The sequence below is a fragment of the Triplophysa rosa genome, linkage group LG10, assembly GCF_024868665.1.
Source record: "Triplophysa rosa linkage group LG10, Trosa_1v2, whole genome shotgun sequence".
NCBI lineage: Eukaryota > Metazoa > Chordata > Actinopteri > Cypriniformes > Nemacheilidae > Triplophysa > Triplophysa rosa.
In genome coordinates this window covers 23,805,635-23,829,232 of record NC_079899.1, presented here as the reverse complement: position 1 = coordinate 23,829,232, position 23,598 = coordinate 23,805,635, and the positions used below count along the sequence as shown (strand labels likewise).

At 37.7% G+C, this 23,598-nt stretch overlaps 2 protein-coding genes and 1 long non-coding RNA gene across 4 annotated transcripts; 1 reads left to right on the top strand and 2 right to left on the bottom strand.

Annotated features, from left to right (window-relative positions):
- The first annotated feature begins 14,599 nt into the window (after positions 1 to 14,599).
- On the top strand, positions 14,600 to 16,190 carry clec14a (C-type lectin domain containing 14A). Its single transcript, XM_057343040.1, has one exon. The coding sequence runs from the start codon at positions 14,668 to 14,670 to the stop codon at positions 15,808 to 15,810; it is 1,143 nt and encodes a 380-aa protein (XP_057199023.1). The 5' UTR covers positions 14,600 to 14,667; the 3' UTR covers positions 15,811 to 16,190.
- A 958-nt stretch (positions 16,191 to 17,148) lies between these two features.
- On the bottom strand, positions 17,149 to 19,263 carry sstr1a (somatostatin receptor 1a). The gene has a single exon (XM_057344083.1). It carries the CDS (start codon positions 18,902 to 18,904, stop codon positions 17,804 to 17,806), a length of 1,101 nt encoding a protein of 366 aa, XP_057200066.1. The 5' UTR covers positions 18,905 to 19,263; the 3' UTR covers positions 17,149 to 17,803.
- A 216-nt stretch (positions 19,264 to 19,479) lies between these two features.
- LOC130560553 (uncharacterized) lies at positions 19,480 to 22,659 on the bottom strand. Of its 2 annotated transcripts, XR_008963711.1 has the most exons (4): positions 21,867 to 22,659; positions 20,885 to 20,939; positions 20,604 to 20,658; positions 19,480 to 20,242 (listed from the first exon to the last, which is right to left on the bottom strand). It is a non-coding gene; the product is annotated as an uncharacterized LOC130560553 (long non-coding RNA). The 2 variants fall into 2 exon arrangements; XR_008963710.1 differs by lacking the exon at positions 21,867 to 22,659 and having other exon boundaries at positions 20,885 to 21,468.
- Positions 22,660 to 23,598: the final 939 nt, after the last annotated feature.

Here is a 23,598-nt window from a genome sequence, read left to right as displayed (position 1 = left end):
CATGCTAGCTTTTATTTTGTTTACATAAAAATTGGAAGGACAAGTCGCTACGGTTGAGTCGCATGGTCGCAGCTATTTGCCATTATATTTTAGTATACAAATACGGCTGAAAGACATACTAAAGATGCATTATAGTGATTTTAAGGTTTAAGTCACCATGCAACCACTGGCGGTCACAAACAGACTATAAACATGACAGGCCAAGCAAAGCCTTGCATGGCTTATTGCGTTCTAATATCCTCATGAGCCTGTTTTCTTCATACTGGGTTTATGACGGAAAGGGCAATATGCGGTGCTTATTTGTGTGCGAGGGACTTGTTTATTAATAAAAAACCTGGTTTCCTAACCTTAGCAAGTAAATTATTGAGACAATAAAGACAGAGGTTTGGTTCTTTGTAAAAAGCTCTCTGAGGACAGGCAGGCGAGTTATTTGCACATGCAGGGAATGCAATTACGGTGAGCAGAGCTCAGCTATGACTGTCAATTACTGCTGAACTTTATTCTAAATATGGTTTTATACATACACATTTAACGGACTAATGGCAGCCTAAGCAACAAACATGAACTTCAGTTAATTATCTTCAATAAATAGAAATGACAAGATGGCAGACCATTACCGTACAGCAACCAATATCATGATGAATATGTGGAGTGGAGATCAGGCCAAATATATATTGACATATTAACTGCTGCACCATACTGTAGAGCTGCTTATGTAAATTGTATTAGACGTGACAGCTTTTCCAGGGTGTCCGTCATCATGAAAGGTCGGTTGTCTTTGTTTCACTTAGACTCCACAGTAATTGACGGAAGCTGTCAAAAGCACGTCATTGTATAAAAAACATCAGTGCAGATAGCGAAATCATGGACAACCGAGATCTGGTCCGGAAACTTTTTCAGCTCTCTACCAAGGCTATAGACATAATTTAAGGCATCACTCATGCGCACCTGACATGAAGTCTGTTCCAAAAGGCTGCTTAATTATGACTTTCAAGATTACTCACGATAATGACATTTAAAGTAAAGATATAAACAGAATTCTGTTTCTGCCTTCAAAGATGCGTCGTTTTGACATCTCAGATGTTTTTCATCAGTTGCAAATTACTCTGGAACCAAATATATGTAACATCATTACGTCAGAATTACTGCGCCAACAACACAGTCTCATGGGAATTCGTAAAATTGTCACAAACCGTAATCATTAAGTCGTGTTCATCACACGAATTTCCCCCATTTTTGCGTGTCACCCAGCACGACTTTCCATCAAAAGTACTTTAATACGCGATATCTTTCATATGTATAAATATATATCAGCGCAATCTGATGGGAATTCATACCTATTTTACAAGGTCCTCATTCGTGTGAATTCCTATTTCCTACGATCTTATTCGTATGTTTTGTTATGATATGACTTTTCCCCTGTGACGTTAGATTTAGGGGCGGGGTTAGGGTAGCCATTTATCATTGCTTTGCCACGCCTTCGCGGCTGTGATTTTAGGGTTTGGTGTGAGGTAAGGTGATGGTCAGCCAACTCCTAAAGTATTTGCGACTTCTTTTGATATCAGGTTAGAAATATATAAATGTACATACACACGCGGTCTGTGTATTGAAAAATTGTCGTGCTGAGTGACACGAAAAAAAAGAGGAAATTCGTGTTGATGAACATGAATTAATAAATTACAGTTCGTGACAATTTCACGAATTCCCGTGAGACTGGGTTGGCGCCAAAGCGTGCTGCCGCGTATTTTTCTGAAGAACTACTTTGCTTGGCAAAAGAATATTGGAAGAGTTAAGATGCCAGACAACTTTTCGTTTATATTAGCATTTTTTTAATCAATTGTTTTATTACTTTCAGCAATACCAGATATTTCGGTGTGGTATTAAGCTGGTTTTGAAGCAAAATTAAAATTATTTGAGTAACGTTTAGGCTACTGTGTGTTAAGAGCATTCACTCAACATCATAATCTCATTTTCGACGGATGTGACTTTTCGAAAGTTTTGTATAACTCTTAATTTTTAAGTCAAAAAGGCAGCTTACTGCAGTAAAAAATAATTATAGTACTTATTAACATTCGATGTTGGTAATTTTATTAAACGCCTGTCACGTCTGTTTTCGTACCGTGATACACGAGTTCAGACTTCAGTTGACATCAAGTTCGCCTCTATTTTCACATATTAACCTGCATAACCTTATAACAAATAAATCGTATGCAAACCTTTATTTCACTGAAGAAAGTCATCAGTCTGGCAACACCGAGGACCACTCACTCCTGACCAGAATGCAAATGATCGATTTGCGATTCTTTGAGCTGAACCAGCGACGGCAGCTCTGTCTTATCAGAACGCTTTATTGGCCACGCGTGCGCGTGCACTCGACGCTTTTGTTACGGTTTCCACAAGCTCCATTTTACTACAGTTTATAGTAACTAAAGTTACCACCATGTCTTTGACGGATCGATTGCCATTATTTGTATTACAAATATATGACAAATATCATGGTTAAAATATTAGTTATGGTTGAACCATGCGTTTCGTAAGAGAGGCCCAACTTAACTGTGAAGTGAATATATCAAATAAATGATTTACTGGCATTTGTAAAATTGCATTGTAGGCCTACTTGTATTTCTATCATTAATTCTTTGCCCAGAGACTGCAGATGAAATTTAGCTTCCAGGGCAGTCCGCTGTCCCTGTAAAAACTAAGAAATAATAATAAAAAGCAAAGCTTTCAGATATATTAAACTATTAACTTAATATATGGCTGCAGTGTCATCACATGAGTAGGAAGTGGTAGACTGGAACTGGATTTGTTTATTTGATGCCAGCAATCTCCAGATGAAAGATTGACTTCATACAGGAGGCATTAGAGCTGATTCGGTGGCAGGATTTATCTCAGTCTTGGAGACTCATGAAAAAGAGCCAGTGCTTACACCGCATTACTTAATAACACAAGCATAGACTGTAATGTTTCTGCAGCTTACATATGGATTAAATCAGCTTTCTAAATTTGGATCACATTTGCATAGCGAGCTCAGTATGTTCAACAGGACTGACAGCTAACAGGACAAGGAAGGTTAATGGGAAGAAATGGGAGGGTTGGACGGTTACCACCTCTATCTGTGCTTGGAACTAAATGCTCCCTGGCACGGTGTAATGTATAATTACACTTTTATCTGCCTTTACTTGCCATCCCATTTCTCTCCTGCTTTGGTTCTGCCAAAGTCACATCCTCACCATTGTTTTAATATTCATGAAGTGTCGTTCTTAATAAAATAAACTGCACGTGAAAGTACCCAGTGAGGAAAGCTGGCACAGTGAGGGTTACTGGACGAGCTAAGTGTACTGTATAGATGAAGAAGCTCTAGGGATATTTTTCATAATCTGTTCTTAAAGGGACAGTGCACCCATAAATGAAGATTGTATTACAGTCATGTTTCTACAGATTTTCAACCATGTATTGTTTTTCATGCAGTTAGATTAGGGATAGTTCACCTAATAATGAAGATTATTTCATTCACTTACCCTCATGTCATTCCAAACCTGTATGACTTTTTTTCTTCCGTAGACCAAAAAAAAAAGATATTTCGAAGAGCATTGGTATCCAAACATCATTGACCCCGTTGACTTCCATTGTATCGACACAAACCACTGAAACATTTCTCAATATATCTCCTTTTGTGTTCACCAGGAGTCAGAGGGTAAATAAATGATAACAGATTTTTGGGGGGTGTGCTGTCCTTCTAAATGGGGACCGGAGTTGGAACTTTCAAAAAGGACGCAAAAGCACCATTAAAGTGATAAAATGTCTTTGCAATGACCTGAGGTTCTGACAGAATTTTTTTATTTTAAGGAGAACTACTCTTTTTCTCTATACGCGCGGATGTATTGTGATAAAATTGGGGGGCTTAAAAGCTTTTGTTGGTGTGAATGTAACATTGTATTGAATCTCATTTAGTCTCTGTACAGATGACCCTTGAGGATCATTTAAAGAGTTCCTTGATAGTGTGTGTGTGTGCGTGCGTTTTCTGCTGCGTTAACACTAACGATGCTGCTTTTGTACATCCAGGGTAAAGACGTCCAACAAAAAGACGTTCAGAAGCCTACACATCTACAACATAGTCGTGTAATACCTGGAGAAAACCCTCTGTTGGTATTCTCATTTGTCTTCATTGCAGTTGCTCAGCTGGCACATGATGCTAGAGATATGTTGTGTTCGATCGTAGCCGTTAAGCTCTGGGTGCGGGTGGTTTTGAGCCAATCACCTCAGTCATGTGACCAATCACTCTGCAGCTGCAGGAAAATGACGTCATTATGCTGATTGGCCGATGGCCATTTTTAGAGCATCACATGATTCATGGAGCCTTCAGATAGTTCCAAGAAGTTATTTTTTCTTTTAATTTTTTTTTCTTACATTTTTTATTCATTAGACAACTTACGTCTTTAAATTAAATGTGTAAAAAGTTTACTTCAATTGGTCTGTTTAGCCGTAGCTGCATGCGTTTGTTCTCTTGTCGTGGCAGGACTTGACATATCTTGCAGCTATGTTTGAGCTTCTTGAGTTTTCTCCCAGTATGAAATCTGTCCTTTTGTTGAAACTGGTTAAAGGTCTTTGTGGAAGTTTGTAAACGCTTGATTCTGTGTGTTGCGTGGACACAGTCGCTCTTCACTTGGTGTCCATGTCTGTCTGTGTCTGACTGTAACTAACTGTGTCTAACCAATTTACTTTGCTGAGCTGTTGCTTCTGTCCAGTGTTTGAGATATTTCTCTTTTGTGTTTTTATCGTTTGGTTTAGTCTGGCTGGGGTTTGGGGTTGGGTTGGGCATGTTTTGGGTTGTAGCTAGTTCTGAGATCAGTTGGATGAAGGGGCTTCTCCCTGGGTTCAGCTCTTGGTGGCTTAAGGCTTTGTGATGGAGTGTCTCTGTATCGCTGTTCTTAAGGTGAGTGTAGAATTTTATAGCTCTTTTTTGTATTTTAATTATTAGAGGATAAAGTCCTAATTCTGCTCTGCAGGCGTTGTTTGGAGTTTTTCACTGTATGACATCTCTCTCTCTCTCTCTCTCTCTCTCTCTCTCTCTCAACGTCTCTGCACAGCCCTAGTGAGTGTTCTGTCATACGAGGAAGCACATTTAAAAATAAAACAATTTCTTTGCGTTTAGAAGCGTTAAATAACATTCACAAGATTTCACATTTACTTGAATAAAATTAAATATTTGTGATCTACATATTAATACAAATTTAAAGATAGGTGGAGTATTTGAAAGCATAATTGTTTTTTTTTAATGTGACACGTCAACTTTTAATGACATCATACCATTACATAAATGTCTGTTTTTAAAACTGTATTTTTTATTTATACATTTGGACAAAGCCTTTGAAAGAATGCACTTATCTGTGTTCCCTGGGAATCGAACCCACAACCTTAGCAACAAGCTTTGGTCTAAAGCTCATCTGATTGGTCTGAGGTTAGTGAACATTTCAAGAGTAAACGCCACGTTTGCCTCCTCTAGATTGTCCGGTTGCTATGAAACCTGGATGTAAAGTACGCCCACAATGCCTTGTGCACTAAACCACTTCACATAGAAAAATAAATAAATAAAACGTCAAGGGAGTGATGTGCACTATTCAAGCACGACACCGGTCACCCGATTTATATCTGGTCTGATTTAATAATAACAAGGAAAATAGAATCCACTATGCGTCTGGCAGGTTGAAACAAGCACAATGAGCAACAGAAGCACTTTAGAGATAAATCGTATCAGTCATGACATCAGGCATTAAAGCTGGTGTACTCAAAGAACACAAGATGTGAAGCCAAAAATAAAACTGTGGTTTTGATCATGATTCAACTGAAAAAGGTTTGCCCAGACAGAATACAGACTTTCCTTAAATCTTAGATTTTTCTCCTGAGAGAAAAAATACCCCAAGAAGACATCTCTCCTCCAAAGCTTCAGAACAGTGTGACGGAGCGTTCAATGATCTGAGTTTCTTAAAAGCAACCTGTGTGTCTGTGCGTGTTCTCTGAAAGACGACTGCCATTCTGACAAATTCGTGTTTTATTTCAGTTCTTATTTTCTTTACATTCTTTACATATTCGGTTTCAATAGGCCTACAGCATTCTTTTTTGTCATGTGATCTTTATTTATGATATATTTATTGTGTACTTTCGTCTCCCAGGAATTTGTAACTATTTTACGAGGTGGCTTATTCGTATGAATTCATACGTTGCAAATCGTATAAAAACGTACGATTACTAGAAAAAAGCAATCCTGAAGCCGCACCCCTAACCCTAAATTTAGGAATGCTATTCTACAAATTCATACGTATGAGCCAAAATTAGCCACGTTATAAAATAGTTACATTTTTACAGTGATATTGTGTTTAGTAGAAGGGCAACTTTACAATACAATAAAATATAAAAGGAATGTAATAAAGAACAAAATAAAAAGATTCTAAAAAACAACAACAGCAAAATGTAAATTACACTATAAGAAAGCGATTTGTATTTTATAAAAAGTACGTTTCACACTCTTACAAAAGGTGCTACAAAAGGTTCTTTACAGTGATGCCCCATAATAACCATTTTTGGTTCCCCAAAGAACCTTTTACTCAAAGGTTCTTAGACCTTGAACAAGAACAAATGAACCTGTTTTTAACCACTGATCTTAAAGATCTAACGAAATTTGTAAAAGACCCAAAAGTCAAAGAGTTTAATGTGAACTAAAAAAAGATTTAGTACAATTTTCTCTTTAAAGCAGCAAAATTTTCCTATCTGAAAACCTTATTTATCTTCAGTCCAGGACTGACATTTGGTTTCGTTACGATGTATAAAATTACACAGAATGAAATTCATACAAATACCAAGGAAACTTTTAAATGAAAGATTAGTCCATTTCAACTTACCAAAACTTAGAGAGGAACATAACCTTAGGCCTGAGAGAGGGACGTGTTTCATCCTAAGATGAAGAACAGAATGCGGTTGCCATTAACTAGACTTTAAAAGGCAGAAAATCCATTACTTTCACTTGAAGAAGATGACTAATCAATTCTGAGAAAGAGAGAGAGAGAAAATGCAGGAAGGTAACTGTGTTTGGTAGACGCAACAGCTTTACTAATGGCAATGCTCTACCAATTGACCTACAGAAACATGTCTATGGTGGAGTGTTTTTTGCAGGTTGTTGTTTTACAGCTGCAATTCTAAACATTTGCTTCTCTGTCGCCTTCTCTGAAGCACAAAATTGCAGTTACTTTATGTACTTATTCTTTACGTTTGTTGAAGTCAGATGATGCCAGACTGACACTTCCCACGAAATCGTACCAGACAGCTCAAACTATAATTTTTATTAAACATAACATACATTATTAAATAAAACCTTACCGCGGAGCGGAGCGAACCAGAGTAAGAAAACTGATTTCTTATGTGCTTGCACTCACACGACATGTTTGTCACGACATTGTTTTCACTGCAACTTCCTATTGGTCAGCAGTTAGTTTAGTCGACAACATTTGCTTTAAGCATTCATTTACTGCATTCCTGCGTTTTAAGAGGTTTTTTTTCGCATGAGCTTCCTGCTGAAGATAAAATGAACCATGATGGAAAGAGCTGGAGACTGCAGGTTGTGGATTATTCTTCACTGTTATCAGCTTTGAGTCTTGCACCAGCGGTTCATTTACTAATGCAACCATTCTTCATTATACACTACAAGGTTTTAATAGATATAAAATAACTCAGTCCTTTCAAAACCCAGAGGTCAATTAAACATCCGAGCAGCACAAAAGATCTGCTCCCAATGAACTTTACACGCCGTTGCACACAGAGCTCACTGACAGTGTAATGAGTTCACATCATAGAGGAACAGAAAGTCTTATAACCCATAATGTCCATATGCATCTTTTATAGTTCAAGGATGACAGTTATAAAGAAGCACATAAATGGATTTCATTTTACGAATCTTTGACTTGCGTTTTTAATCCATTAGCTGTAATGTGCAGCATTTGAGATTGATGTATGATTTTTTTCAACACTTTTTTCTACTTTTGCCTTTAAGAATGTATTTCAGAGTTTGAATATTTCTGTTATTTTGATGCACAGCATGCCAGATTGTAACATTTCTGTATTATTTCAGTTTTCTTACCCCTCAATGTTTTATGATTTCATCATTTCTCAATGTTTAAATGGATCTGCCGAATGCACAAGGATGTCACCTGAACTAAAACTAAACGCTCAAAGAGGCCATGATAATGAAACATTCTCATCGCCACATTTGCTCTTTACACATTTACTCCAATAATTTATTCCAATAATCTAAATACACTCACATTTCTAGAAAAATATTTTTGTAGTTACGATCGCCAAACAAAGAGATGAAGAGGTTTCACGCTATAGAACACTGAGCTAAAGGACACAAATGAGTGGCATTTCGAGAATGAACCATGCAGCTTGTCTGTGGGGTTCATGGTCAATTATTTCACTGCTGTGCTTTTCATCAGCAGCCCGGCAGAAGAACAAATGAATGATTATTCAATCAAAACTGAGTTTTACTTATTACTGGGTCTGCGAGTGTGTTGTACCGGAAACAAAGTATACATTTTTACTCGAAATGTGACACATTCTTATTAAACAGCACTGAAAATCAATTTTCAAAATCTCTTGCAAAAGTAAAATATTTAATCATATAACTAGTCTGAGTTGTTTAAAATCAATACCAATAAATGGACACACACACTTTTTTGGGCATGTGCGGAAAAAATATATAAAACGTGACTTTAAACACGCCCACCTGCTTCTAAAGGCAAAATGAACAAACACCTTCAAAAGAAAAGAGGCATCAATCACATCTCAATACTCTTCTTATTGCGGTTCTTGACGTTCATTTCCTGTTTGACGGGCATCCCGAGATGAAATCAGGAGATATTTTGCGGCGTGAAATTGCACCGTGACGGGATTTGGAAGGAGAATGTTAATCACAGCAAATATCATGATTCTGATCTGATAACAGTTTATAGTTCTGCTTCATCGACCTCCGGCATCCACGCTGTTCACCCAGCAAACACCCGCGGAGAGGGAGGCAAGACGGCAAAAAACTGTAATTAAATATCCAGTGTTAATCTTCGTTGAGTCGAGACACTATAAATAGGGCTGTTACTGAACTGCGGATGACTTCTACCATCTTGTTTTCTTTGGTTCACATGAAGCCGACAAGATTACAGTGCTTGTTCCTCTTGCAGTAAGTGGAAATCTGCCGGGCCTGAGCGGTTTTCTCCTGTCCTCTAAAATGCAAGCATCAGGTTTTAGTGAAGTTCAGATTTGTTATCTCTTCCGCTGCAATTTAAAGATAGGAGACGTGCTCTGTGCGGACGAACAGAACATCTGCACCTTGGCTGGGGTCAGGAAATTTCCTGCTGCATTCAAACATCACAACAATCACACAAACCTGAATACAAACCCCACAAGTGTGGCAGCGAATGTTGCAGCGACTTGCTCGAGTTCTTCAAACTGCTTTTTGCATTTCTTGTGCTCATGTTGGCCAAAATATTAAATAATGAAACAAACAGAAGGGGATTTGTGAATGACAATGGGTGCAGATTATGTAAAACACAGACAGACAGACAGACAGACAGACAGACAGAGAGAGAGAGAGATACAGAGATAGAGAGATAGGTAGATAGATAGATAGATAGATAGATAGATAGATAGATAGATAGATAGATAGATAGATAGATAGATAGATAGATAGAGATAGAGATAGAGATAGATAGATAGATAGATAGATAGATAGACAGACAGACAGACAGACAGACAGACAGACAGACAGACAGATAGAGATAGAGATAGATAGATAGATAGATAGATAGATAGATAGATAGATAGATAGATAGATAGATAGAGATAGATAGATAGATAGATAGATAGATAGATAGATAGATAGATAGATAGATAGATAGATAGATAGATAGATAGATAGATAGATAGATAGATAGATAGATAGATGGATAGATAGATAGATGTCATGTGTTTGGTCTAATGATGTGATTCACAATACTCCACAAGGTCAAAGAAGAAGTTGAATAGAAGTTTCTTCTGTGTGGAGGTCAGTAAATGTCACCATATTTTATTCATGTGTTTAGAGAATATGAACTGACAGTGTTTATTAACTGGATATTGTATTAATTAACTCGAGGGCGAGACTCGTGGAGTCACATCATCACTGGCGCAGCTGGACGCAATATCTTCTACAAGCTCTCAGACGACCAATTAGAGTGTCATTTCTGAGATAATACAAAATGAATTGGTTTTAATTGGCTATTCCAATATCAGTGTGTATGTTTACTCTTGTTATTCAAAAGCAAAGGTTGATAATTGCTGATGTATGTGAAATAGCCCGTTAATGATTTACTGATGGACTTCTCATAAAGCTTTGTGTCATATACAGAAATGTCACGAATGAAATATTTGCATTCATTCATTTGGGAAATTTCGGGGTCTTTTATTTTTCGTCAAGGGAAATACTTGAGACGCAGGAGGCTTAAGGGATAGTTCACCCTAAAATGAAAAAAAAAATCATTTAATTTCAAACATGTATGCTTTTTTTCCTGCAAAACACAAAAAAGATATTTTGAAGAATGTTGAACAACGGCAGCACCCAATGACTTCAACTGTAAGGACACAAAACCAATGCAAGTCAGTGGGTACCGCTCTGGTTCGGTTACCAACATTCTTCAAAATATCTTCTTTTGTGTTTAGCAGAAGAAAGAATGTCATACAGATACCTAACGACAAGAGGGTGAGTAAATGATGACAGAATTTTCATTTTTGGGTGAACTTTCCCTTCAAGCAAAAGTTTCTATTCACCCTCCATTTAATATCATTAATTTCTAGCAGAAATAATTGAGATTAAGTTTTGAGATGACCTTCTCATCTGAAATAATTCCTCCAACCAATCAGCTCGCTCTCTGGGTCTGTCACCCCCTTTTTCTAATGCTTAAAATCAACATTTACAGTTAGAAATATTCATGAACATCACAAGTTCCATCATATTACGAAAGTAAAATGAATTGCAAATGCAGCTGTCATGTTCACGTGACTTGAATCTAATTGGATTGTTTGGTTTAGTTCTTTTCAAACTAACATACTGTTCTGTCCTGTGCAGAGTGGAATGTAATTGAACAGAATGATGTCGGAATGACACATCTAAATTGTCTACCGATTAGTGTTATCCTGCGCTGGCTCTCTCAGACATTCTCCTCGGACTCTGCTCGCACGAGCATTTGACATTACAGTAAAAGACAAAGGAGATTGAATGAACTTTAAAGAAACTGTATTAGTCGCTCCATTGGCAGAACCCGCTTTGTTTAAAAGCTCAAATAAAGAGGATTGCTAGAAAGACACCGTCACACATTAGATCCTATTTTGCTTCAGTTCTTTTTCTTATATTAGAAAACTTTTAGCAGATGTAGATGTGATGTTTTCACACATGGGCTACAAAACATAATTTGCAACAGCCAATCATTCGTGTCTGTCTTTGCTAGAATGTTTCTAGCCTAAATCTGAAATCCTGAGGTGTTTCTCAATCAGTGAAGTGCACTTGAATCTTTCAAGTGCACGGAGATATTCACTCATTCACCCTAAAAATTCCCACAATGCAATGCAAAAACAGTCAGTAACGAAAATCACATGCTATTTTCTGAAGCCTCTTAGCGTGGAATCGTACAAGCCAACTCAATAAACATCATGAAATGTAATCGAACCTTCATTGAATTATACGTTTGTACATCGCCAAAAGTGGAGAGCTTAAAGGGACACTTCACCCCAAAAAGAAAATTCTGTCATCATTTACTCACCTTCGAGTTGTTCCAAATGTGTATAAACTTCTTTGTTCTGATGAACACAGAGAAAGATATTTGGAAGAATGCTTGTAACCAAACAGTTCTTGGACCCCATTGACTCCCATAGTAGGAAAAACACAATGGTAGTCAAAAGTGCCCCAGAACTGTTTGCTGTCCTACATTCTTCAAAATATCTTCTTTTGTGTTCAACAGAACAAGAAAAATGATAAAATAATTTTTCTACTATGGGAATCAATGGGGGGCAAGATCTGTTTGATTACAAGCATTCTTCCAAATAACTTTCTTTGTGTTCATCAGAAAAAAGAAGTTTATACAGATTTGGAACAACTCGAAGGTGAGTAAATGATGACAGAATTTAATGTAGGTCATTTAAAATGAAAATTCGGCTAAAATGGTCCACGTAAATTAAACAGAATAATCTGCTGAAAATTTATATTTATTATAATGTACTTTAATGTCAAAAACATATCTGCCCTGTCTTGTATTCGTAAATACAAGTGGCGATGTTTGTCGCCGGAAAAGTGTTACCAATATGTAGTGAGCCAGATTCACAACGTAGGGAGCCGATTGAGTCACACCATTGGTTTCATGCTTTACCCACAATTCAGTTGTTTGTGTCCATGTGCCATGACTAAACCAGCTCTGGTTCCCCTCCCACAGCCCTCAACATTTTTTTATACGGACATTGTTCCAATTAGGTTAGTTTGTGTTCCCTTGATTACGTCGTTCCTTGGCAAGATAGTAAAAACACACAGCTGTCTAGTCAATCTGACTCTGTGGATTAGGATTACATAAAACGCTGCTTTCTGTTTAAAACACGATCACCAGCATGTGCTGTGCTTTGGTTCACAGCTGCACATACTGATCTCAGGATTCCTAACTAGCTCAACCAAAATGATTTCCCAGTAAGTCCTGCTGGTTGACCAGCTTTGGTAAAGCAGTTACCACAGCGAGGAACCTGATAGTGGTTTAGGCTGGGCAAGCAAAAACAACATGACTGTTTTGTGAAGTCTGCAGCGGATGGATTTCTTGGCATTGAACACTCTAGGCTCTATCTATCAAACCCACTTTTAATTAAATCATGACTCACCAGCTGACTTCCTTAAAGATGTTCTGTAGGAATTCAGTCCTGGAGCATGTGCGAACACGTGCACACGCACGCACGCACGCACGCACACACCACCTACTACAGAGCAGTCCTGCATTGTGTAACAGAACATTATTTTTCACACTAAACTGATCCTGGGACGATAAACACGAGTGTTTAAAGCCTTTAGAAACTATTGGGCATGTAGATTTCAAATCGGAATTATGCTTATAAAGCTACAATGTTTATGAATCTCACTTATGGATATTTATTACTGGCTATGTATTATACTGACTAGACATAAACATATCCTTACTTTATCTAGAGAGGATAAGAACATCCAACATAAACTCACAGCAATTCATAACTATTATTACTATAATAACTACAATAACTTATTTGTACGTTTTTGTACAATTTTCTTTCTCGCCATTGACAGTTAGGGTGGGGTTAGGGGAGGGGCTTCAAGTATGGCTTTTTTATGCCATTGACCACCATAGTAGGAAAAATGACAATGGTAGTCAAAAGTGCCTCAAAACTGTTCTTTAAAATATCTTCTTTTGTGTTCAACAGAACAAAGAAATTTATAATGCGATTTTCCCTACTATCGTCGTCAGTGGTGGCCAAGATCTGTTTGGTTACAAGCATTCTTCCAAATATCTTTCTCTGCACTCATCAGAACAAATGAATTTATACAGATTTGGAACAACGCGAGGGTGAGTAAATGATGACAGAATTTTCATTTTTGGGTGAACTGTTCATTTAAATTGCCATCGCAATATCTTCTAAAGAACTTCAAATGTTGTCTAAAAAAAGCACAAACGCCCATCCATAATCCATAGGTTTGATTGACCACCTGCACCTTTTCTCAGCACGCACCCTTAAAAAGAACAAATGCTTTGACTGTTTGGGTTGTTAATTGTTCGTTTCATTGCCTTTATCTAAACCTCTTGTTCTGTACGCCATGCCAGTGACTCCTTTTCCTGTCGCTTATAATTCCATTTCCTGTCCTTATTCTCTACCCCCGACACTGCGGAGCGTGGAGCAGAAAATCAAGTGCTTCTATTGCAACCTCACTTCCTGCCATTCACTGGCACTTCCTCCAGGAAGCATCTGCTGGTGGTTTATAAAGCTGCCCATCAGAAGGACAGAATAATACCGCGTTAGTCCCGCGTGAGCCGTTGTAAACACACACTGAGGTCAATCAACACACGTTTAAAAGCGATTGTGTTGAGTGTAAACACAGCTACGTGTAGTTAGGCTGTAAAATACATTCCCTTGATGCAATGAGCAATGCATCCGCCAATTTATTTCACTAAGCTTTGTTTAGCCAATGGGTCCAGATAACAAAGAAATAAACCTTTCAAAGGCACACAGAAGTGGTTATGATGTTTCTCAAGTTTTACATTTACAGATGCGGATATTTTTATCCAAAAAGACTTACAAAAGAGAAACGTCAGATTCAGCTTTTGTCCTCCCCTCGGTTTGAGGTCATCCATCACACTGCTGTGGGAGTTTCTCAGTGAGATTATGGAAGATTTAGTTTCACGAGCAAATCGCGATTGTTTTCTGAAGCACCACCACCCAAGAGGAAGTGAATGTCTGTATCAAGGCAGCGCAGGTTTCCTGGGCTTGTTGTCTTGGGAGGACCTCACAGAGGCGGCTAAGAAAGAGAGCGAAAAAAACATTGTCATTTAGTTTCAGTCGGCAGAGCGCGCGAGCATTCAACAGAACGCAATGGAATTGTGGACGGGCTTGTATCTCGTGAGCGTTCTGAACGTGGCTTTCGGTTCTCCCGGGGCATCTTATAGCATTCACTTGAACGAACTCTCATTCAAGGACGCTCTGAATCATTGCAAACCTGGTGGTTTTCTCACCAACCTGACAAGCGAGGCGGAAATCGCAGAGATCCAAAAGGCGATCTGGGAGAAAAACAACAAAACTGCCTCCTCGTTCTGGATTGGACTAAAGAAGAAAAAAGGTCAGTGTGTTGATCAAAACAAACCTCTTAAAGGATTCCGCTGGACGGCGGACGACGGCGAATATTCACACGATATTAAATGGAAAAAAGACCCCATGATGACTTGCACGGATGAACTCTGTGGACTGTTGTGGGTGGAATACAGCGACTCGGAGACGAAAAGCAGTGGGCTGGGGAATGCCGCCTGTAAGCAAAAGCATGCGTTTATCTGCAAACGGAACTTCGAGGTGACCTGTCCCTCACCATCAATACTTGGCACCCATGACATCGTTATACCTCCAAATGACCCTTACACGCGTCACATTACCTGCGGTTCTGGTGCCAAGTTCACTTTGAAGTGCACGAACAACCTGCTTTGGAATATCGAGGGTGACGAAAACTCGGACGTATCTCAACTTTGCCTGCAGTGTAAAAGCGGCTACAGACGGGATGCCTCTGGAAACTGTGCGGATGTTAACGAATGCGAACCTTCTAATCCATGCAAGCGCACGTGCCTGAACACAGACGGCTCATTCAAGTGTACATGTCTCGACAATGAGGACTCGGATGTCTGCAGTGAATCAACAACACCCACCACGGATCTGGAAAACAATGACGTACATCCGACTTATTCAGATGTGAACGTGGTTCCACCAGATGGTGTCAGCAGAAATGAGACAGCAGTAGAGATTGAAGAACAGGATGGAGTCATTTCAAATATTGTGGTGCCTGTGATTATAGCTCTTTTGATTTTCGTGGTTCTGCTGGTGTTAGCAGCAGCCGTCTTGAAGGGTTGCCTGAGGAGGCGCTCTATGAAACTGGCTCAGAAGAAGGCGGAGGCCGTGGCACTGAACGGGTCCAACTCCACGGAGAATGGGAATGAACATAAACATCAAAGTGAGAGAGATTGTAAACTGTAAAACAGAATTTGTTTTGACACATGCAGACTACTGGAAGAGTTTTTTCTTATTGGAACATTTCCGTGGGAGGTTGCGTAGTTACTGCCTATTCGTTATTTTTCCTTAACATTAAAATCAGGGTCTTTATGCAAATGTGGATATGAGAATATATTTGGTAAATATATGTATAAAGTTTCCTTGTTTATTCTTTCACTGCTTGGATGGAATGCGGACATTTGAGAACTGTAGATATTATTGTGTTAAATGTTACATTTTCATTTCTGATGTTTTTTTAATTGTGTTTCACACAACAGGTTTCTGAGAATCTTTACAACTAGATTTTTTATATTAATAAAAATTACGTCGAAGCCACTGTACACGCCTATGATTGTTCCAATACTGTACTGTCCCTATGACCTGACAGATACGTGTCCTAAATCCTGGACATATGATTTGGTCAAAAAGGAACAAACCTAACCGCTGGGTTGGTATTAACCAATGCTGGGTTGTTTGAACCAATTGTTGGGTCAAATAAGGACATTTTTTTTGGTTAATTTAACCCAACGGTTGTATTTGTTTCTTTTTGATCCAGCCATGATTTGAAAATAACCCAGCATTTTTGGAGTGGAGAATCCATTTGACTCTAATTAATAGTCCCAGGCTCAACAAACAGCAAGAAAAAATAAGTTTACTAAGCCCTTTTTGTCTTAGCCAATCAAAACACTTGTAGGTGGCTCTCAGCCAATGTGTTTGAGGCAGGAGTGGTTGTTTGGGTGACCAATGAAAGACAGGAAAGCGTTAAGAAAAGCTGTTTGGAAGCACTATTGCAATTCCTTTTGATGCTGTTAGGGGCACAGAAATTGCACAGAGACGCTTTGAAGATACATTCAGTTCAGCCATTTTTGAGTAGAATAAAAATAATAAGCTGTATAGACTTTTCATTTAATAAGAGTACAAGATTTGTAACAAATTCTATTATGCCTTTATAGACGTAAAACCTCTCTTTTAAGGCAAAAAAAAAAAAATTTACTTAGTGCACCTTGACCAAAGAACTTTTTTTAATTAAATAAATGAACTGTGGTTAAAATACAATAAAATACAGTAACCACACCTGTAGACCAGCCTTGAATTACATATAGAGTTCCTGCTCAATATTTCACAGACTTCATATCAGACTTTATCAAGATCAGACATATATCCAACAAATCAACATTAACATTACACAATACATTTTAAGCTATTAAGTATTTCAACCCCCATTTGAAACACACACAAAAAAGGTTAGGCTTCCTTTTACAGTATGTCAAATTATGTCAAATTGAAATTTACCTGACAGCTCAAATTATGAATCATTATTTTAAGTTTACAGCTGTCTGTCGGTGTTTTAATGTAATTTTAAAAAATGGAAAAAAACTTTGACTTACAGAATACTTGCCCCTCCCATTTTCACATATAGCCTACCGACGAGGTCATTGTAATATCTGCAGAGGCAATTACGATTGGTCTGCTTACTCGCATTTATTTGCATATTGGATTGTCAATGAGTTTTCTCCTCCCTCTGCCTGCTTACCCAAAACTTTACGATATTCTTTCCTTGCACTGCAACCATCGTCCAGGAAATACAAATCTAGTTTCCTCAAAGTCACGACCAGTTTGTTTGAATTCAACTCAAAACAAGAAGCAGATTTTTGGGATATTTTTTAATCTGGACAGTTTGTTTTCATATCTTTCAACAACAAAGTCAAATACACCAGTAACACTTTATAATGAACTTTATCAGTAAGTCATTAACAAACATTGAGCTCATTACGCATTAAAATATGAAAATATAAAAATAAATACTTTCGTGAATGCACATCAACGAAGCTTTACATAATGTTTGTTAACGCATAAAATGACAGCTATTTTAAAGTGTTACCAAATCATTTGAACGGGTTAAAAAAACAATTAAACGGCACATACTTCAATGACAACAGATGACAAAACAAGGTTCTGTAAACGGCTCTGCTGAGTCCTACAGTGTTGTGGTTCTGGATGTACAGGTGCCGTTCCTGTAAGTGCTGCCCGATTCCAGATTATCCGGCTGAAATTCGTCCACACTGTATCCTCGACTCTTTAGAGCCGTGGCATAGTAATCTATGGGTTCCTCCGTGGCGTTTTCCCACCACCTGAGACATAAGATCCTCTGGAAGGAGCGCCTGAAGTTGTCCGAGAGAAAGCCGTACAGAATGGGGTTAGCGCAGCTGTTCGCATACCCTAAAATCACAGCCAGCTGACTGAGGGTGGCATTGTGCCGCTGAACAAACACACTGACGAGCTGCACGATGTGAAACGGCATCCAGCATATGACAAAAACAGTTACGACCATCATGACCATGAGTGTGATCTTCCTCTCGGACTTCTTGCGCTGCTGCCAGCCCGCTTTTAACGCCACGACCCTCATCTTCACTATGATGAGGATGTAACACATGCATATGGCGATGACGGGAAACAGAAAGCCCATCAGAAAGGCATAAATCACGAACACAGCCATCCACTGCCTCTCGGGCTCTGGCATCTGCATGTTGCACGCCACGGATCCGTCGGAATTTGGCGCAGTGGTGGAGAAGACGACGATGGGTAAGATGACCAGGATGGAGAACATCCAAACCCCCAAATTGACCATTTTGGCGATGGTGGGTCTCCGGTACCGAGCGGCTTTGATGGGATGCACCACGGAGATGTAGCGGTCAATGCTCAACACGGTGAGACAATAGATGCTGGTGAACATATTGATCGCGTCGACGCTTAAAACCAAACGACACAGGAGAGACCCGAAGGGCCAGTGGTGAAGTAGCGAAGAGGTCACCAAAAAGGGCACGCTCAACATGAGTAACTCGTCCGCGATCGCCAAGTTCAAAATGTAGATATTGGTCGCGGTTTTCATCTTGGCGTATCTGAAGATGACATAAATCACCATCGAGTTGCCACATAGTCCTACCAAACACACCACGGAATAGATGAAGGAGATGAAGATCGCGCTGCTGCCGTGAGAGTCCCCGTTATGCGTATCGTTGGAGGAGTTTAACGGATATAAACCGTCCTCCAGGTTCTTGAAGGTGTCGTTGGGCAGCATTCCGACACTGTTTTGGCTCTGCTACGGATTTAAAGTATACGTAAAAGATCAGAGGATTCTCGCATACATGCTGCAGGAGTCGTGAAAGCGCATTCCGTGTCACTGTCGCTGCGGCGTTGCGCGGCGCTTTCAGCACCGTGGACAGTTACTCCACATCCACGCGCATCGCATTCACAGACGTCAGACGTGCAAAATGACGCTGCTCTGGTCCTAATGGGGTTGGCAGCGTGTCTAAGGAAGCAAAATAGTTTATTGACGCCAACCAGACCTTCTTTTCTATGTCAGTATAATTAGAAATCATGTAACACGGGTGGTTTGTTTTATTTGAAAGAAAACTGTGATGTGTTATTCAAACAAGTCTTCCCTGTTGCTTAATAAAAGAAATAGAGTGAAATTAAAAGGTTTTGACTATAGTTAAGCTTTATAAGGAGCCTTTCCTTTTTTATTATATCTTGACTAAAAGGATGACCTAAAAGGATAACATTTGCGTACACTGTTAAAAAAAATCTGTAAAAAAACGGTAAAAAGTCTGGCAGCAGAGTTTCCAGACATTTTCCGTAAAATTATGGAAAAGAACTGTTTCACAAAATTACATGAAATGAACTGTAAAAATACAGAGCCAATTTTACGGTCAAAATTGGTTAAATTACAGTATAGCACTGTTGATAATTGCTCATTAAACTGTGTAAAAACAGATAAATTATATCAAAATACATTAAAAAGCAACTTCTTTTCAGGGTAATCTCTGTAAATTTAGGAATTTTTAAGTAATTTTATTAAGCTTCTCTGTCAATCTACAAAGGAATTTACTTTTAAAAAACATTTTAAATGTATAATAACTAAGAAACTACTAATAAAAACCAAATGTCTGTACATTTACCAGTTATAATAAAGATATATATTATTAAAATACACCAAAAGTAGCTACATTTAAAACCTACAATACTGTTAATTAAAAGTAATTAGCAGTTATTTGAATCTATCAGGTCACAGGCCTACAATAATTTCCTGTTAAATTCTTTACATGTAAAATAAATACGCAATATTAAAAAACAGTACTTTATTTTGTACCTTCAATGAAACAGAAAAAGACATTCTGGGGAAATGCAAAAATATTTATTTTTTAAAATGTTCATCTGACAGTGGGAATACAAGCGGAGTATATCAGATTCAGAACATAGCTCTGTACATGCAAGGTATTTGTTACACATCTAGACATTATTTGAGCAACTTGAGTCATATAGATTACTTATGCTACCTATAGGTGACTTAGATTGTCAAGAGTTTTGGTCCCGCTCACTGTCATTATATGCCTTCTATAAATCCTGAAGTTATCTGCTGAAGAAAGAAAAACATACATTTTAGATGGCATCAGGTAAACATATTTTTCAGATATCAACGGTCGCAGCAAAATACTTAGACTGACTGCAAATCTCTATGTACATTATACACTATATTCAGTTTACTTTCTTATAGCAAAACCTCCCAAGAGTTACTTTTGCAGTAACACATCTTGCACAGTCACAGTGGACCCACAAGGACAACACAAATTATTAATAATGAATATTATAGGAAAATGATACCGTGTAGATCAAATTTAATTTATTGCCACTGTCAAAGCAATCCTATGGAATCAAATTACTTGTCTGTCTTTGGCAATGTAGATTTTAGATTATAAACAGTCCAATCTTTTCCATACCTGGATTGTTATGGTCACCTGCGGTAGATTAGCACAAGCAGTCGATCCACAGAACCTGAAAATATTTAAATACATTGTATTACGTTCACACATACAAAGTAGATTTTAGATTATAAACAGTCCAGTTTTTTCCATACCTGGATTGTCATGGTCACCTGCGGTAGATTATCACAAGCATTAGATCCCCAGAACCTGAAAATAAAATATTAAAAATAAATTTGTATTACATTCACACGTACAAGGTAGATTTTAGATTATAAACAGTCCAATTTTTTCCATACCTGGATTGTCATGGTCATCTGCTGTAGATTATCACAAGCATTAGATCCCTAGAACCTGAAAATAAAATATTAAAAATAAATTGTTTGTATTAACATTTACACATACAAAGCACAAGTTCCACAGATAGACATACAAAACATCAACAAGAAAATTAAGATATAACGTTAGAGTATTGCTATGAAATTAAAACAAAATGTATAGGGAAAACATTAGATCATTTTTACCTACACTGCAAAAAGTGCCATTCTTACTAAGCAGCAGTTTTGTCTTGTTTTTATTAAAAATATCTAAAACTTCTTAAATCGATATACAATTACTTGACAAGAAAAGTGACCAAAGGTATTTAGGCTCGGTTTCACAGACAAGGTTTAAGACTAGTCCCAGACTAAAATGAATTTTGAGCTGTCTTAACTGAAATTTTTTAAATATATCAGTGCCATTGTTTTGTTTTAAGATGCACATCAGTAATGTTTTTTCTGTTGCATTTTAATAAAAGCAACTTAAATAGCCTAATTTAACTAAGGCATAATCCTGGCTAAGGCTAAGCCTTGTCTTTGAAACCGGGCCTTAGTCTTGTTTTATGTAAAATTATATAAGAATTATGTACGTTTATGGTAAAAACAGGCAAAAAAATCTGACAATGGGGTGAGATTTGTTGTCACTTAGCAAGAATGTCATTTTTTGCAGTGTAACTTTACCTACAGGTGTAATAATCATCTATCTGGATCGGAAACACATTTCTATAACCAAAAACGTTCATAAAAACGTCTCTGAAATTTTTTTTTTATCTTGAGAACACAAATTACTGCATTATATGTACTAACGTTAACGTTACTCCTTAGCTACCCATAGCTAACATTACAGTAAGGTTAGGCCTCCAGGTTTATCAGAAGAGTGCTAACAATTAGCTTTAAGACAAAAAGTGCTGCACACGACATGAAATAATAAAATAATCGTTTAAATGTGTTATAAAACGCTTACCTCATCCGGCGGTCGGTTGCTCTGACTGACATGGTGACGACGACTATAGTGAAGCAGGCGCTAAAGGCGCGTTGTTTTCCTCACAGTTTCAAAAGTATTGGCGCTTTATATGTAGCCTACATGTCATATATTTCCATCGGAGCGGAAGAAATTTCTTCACTGTCACTCACTCGCACGCTACTGCTCACGGCTGTTCTCAGAGATGTTTCCCGCGGTGCCTGCCTGGCTACCATAGGAATCCACTGGAGTTTGAAAACTCCCGCTCTGGCTCTGCTGCTCGCACTAGTACCGCCACTCACAGCCGTTAGGACGCAAGTGCGCCAAATTTAAATTTGCAGCCTCTGATTGGATGATGGGAGTCTTACACAACTAAAATATATATGCCCAAAAGGAGAGTTATAAATTTGATTGCAGATTATTTACAATATTGTTGTTTAAATTACAAATACTGCCGTACTGTAATATATTACAGAAATTATTACAAATTGTTAAAATACTGTATGTTGTATTAGTGAATCGATAACCGTTGCACACGTAAATACTTTATTTTAATATTTAATATGTTAGGCAAAGTTTCAAAAACGTAATAGGATCTAGCAGTTTTACTACAGTTTACTATATTTAAGTTGTCAAAATGCAAAGTTGTATGTTGTTTAGGTGAGAACAAAAATAAATGTCAAAATAAATTACATTTGTGTCTGTAGAATTACCAGTTGACCTCTAAAATACCCTAAATATATAATGACCTTCAACTGCATTTAATTACAAAGCAGTTGCAATTTTACATATTTTTTTACAGAGAAAATACGTAAATTTTTACTTCATTGCATTTTGGGAATTGTAAAAATACTATAAATTGCTTTTAAAAAAACATAATATTTCTGTAATTTAAAATTACAGGAAATTAACCATAATTTAATAAGTAGTATTTTTTAGTACAGCAAAAATCTGTAAAATAACAGGCATTAACTTTTTAATGGAAAAAAGGAAAATTTCTGTAAAATAATACAGACCATTACCTGTAAAATTACACTTTTTTTTAACAGTGATAGTGCATTTACATAAACTCATCGATGGTCACAGGAGATTCAATGGGGCCCACGTCAGCAACAGCATCACAAGACGGTTTAATAGACTACAATAATGTTGTATCATTTTTTTTATAACCTTGTCCCTGCTGTTGTTTAGATAAACTACTGCCAAGACAAACCGGTGTCACTCAGACTGCCTTAAACAATTGAAACTATTGATAGGGTTATTAAGATAACAGGTTACTTTCAGGGGTCCAATATTAAAGGAGTAGTTCATCTTCAAAATGAAAATTCTGTCATCGTTTACTCCCCTTCTTGTCATTTCAAACCTTTATGACTTTATTTCTTCCGCAGAACACAAAAGTAGATATTTTGAAGAATGTTGTAAACAGTCCCCCCATTCACTTGCATTGGTTACAATAGAAGTTAATGGGGGGCTGTGCTGTTCTGTTACCAACATTTTTCAAATCTTCTTTTGTGTGCTGCAGAAAAAAGAAAGTCATACAGGTTTGAAATGACAAGAGGGTGAGTAAATGATGACAGAATTTTCATTTTGAGGGTGAACTACTGCTTTAATGTTTTTTCTGTGTGTGTGTTCCATCCAACCGTGTGTGAGTGTGACACAGCAATACGATTTCCAAAGGCATTACTCAAGAAACACTAAACAAACTCTTGGCTCGGTATAAAGAGCCTTGAGGCAT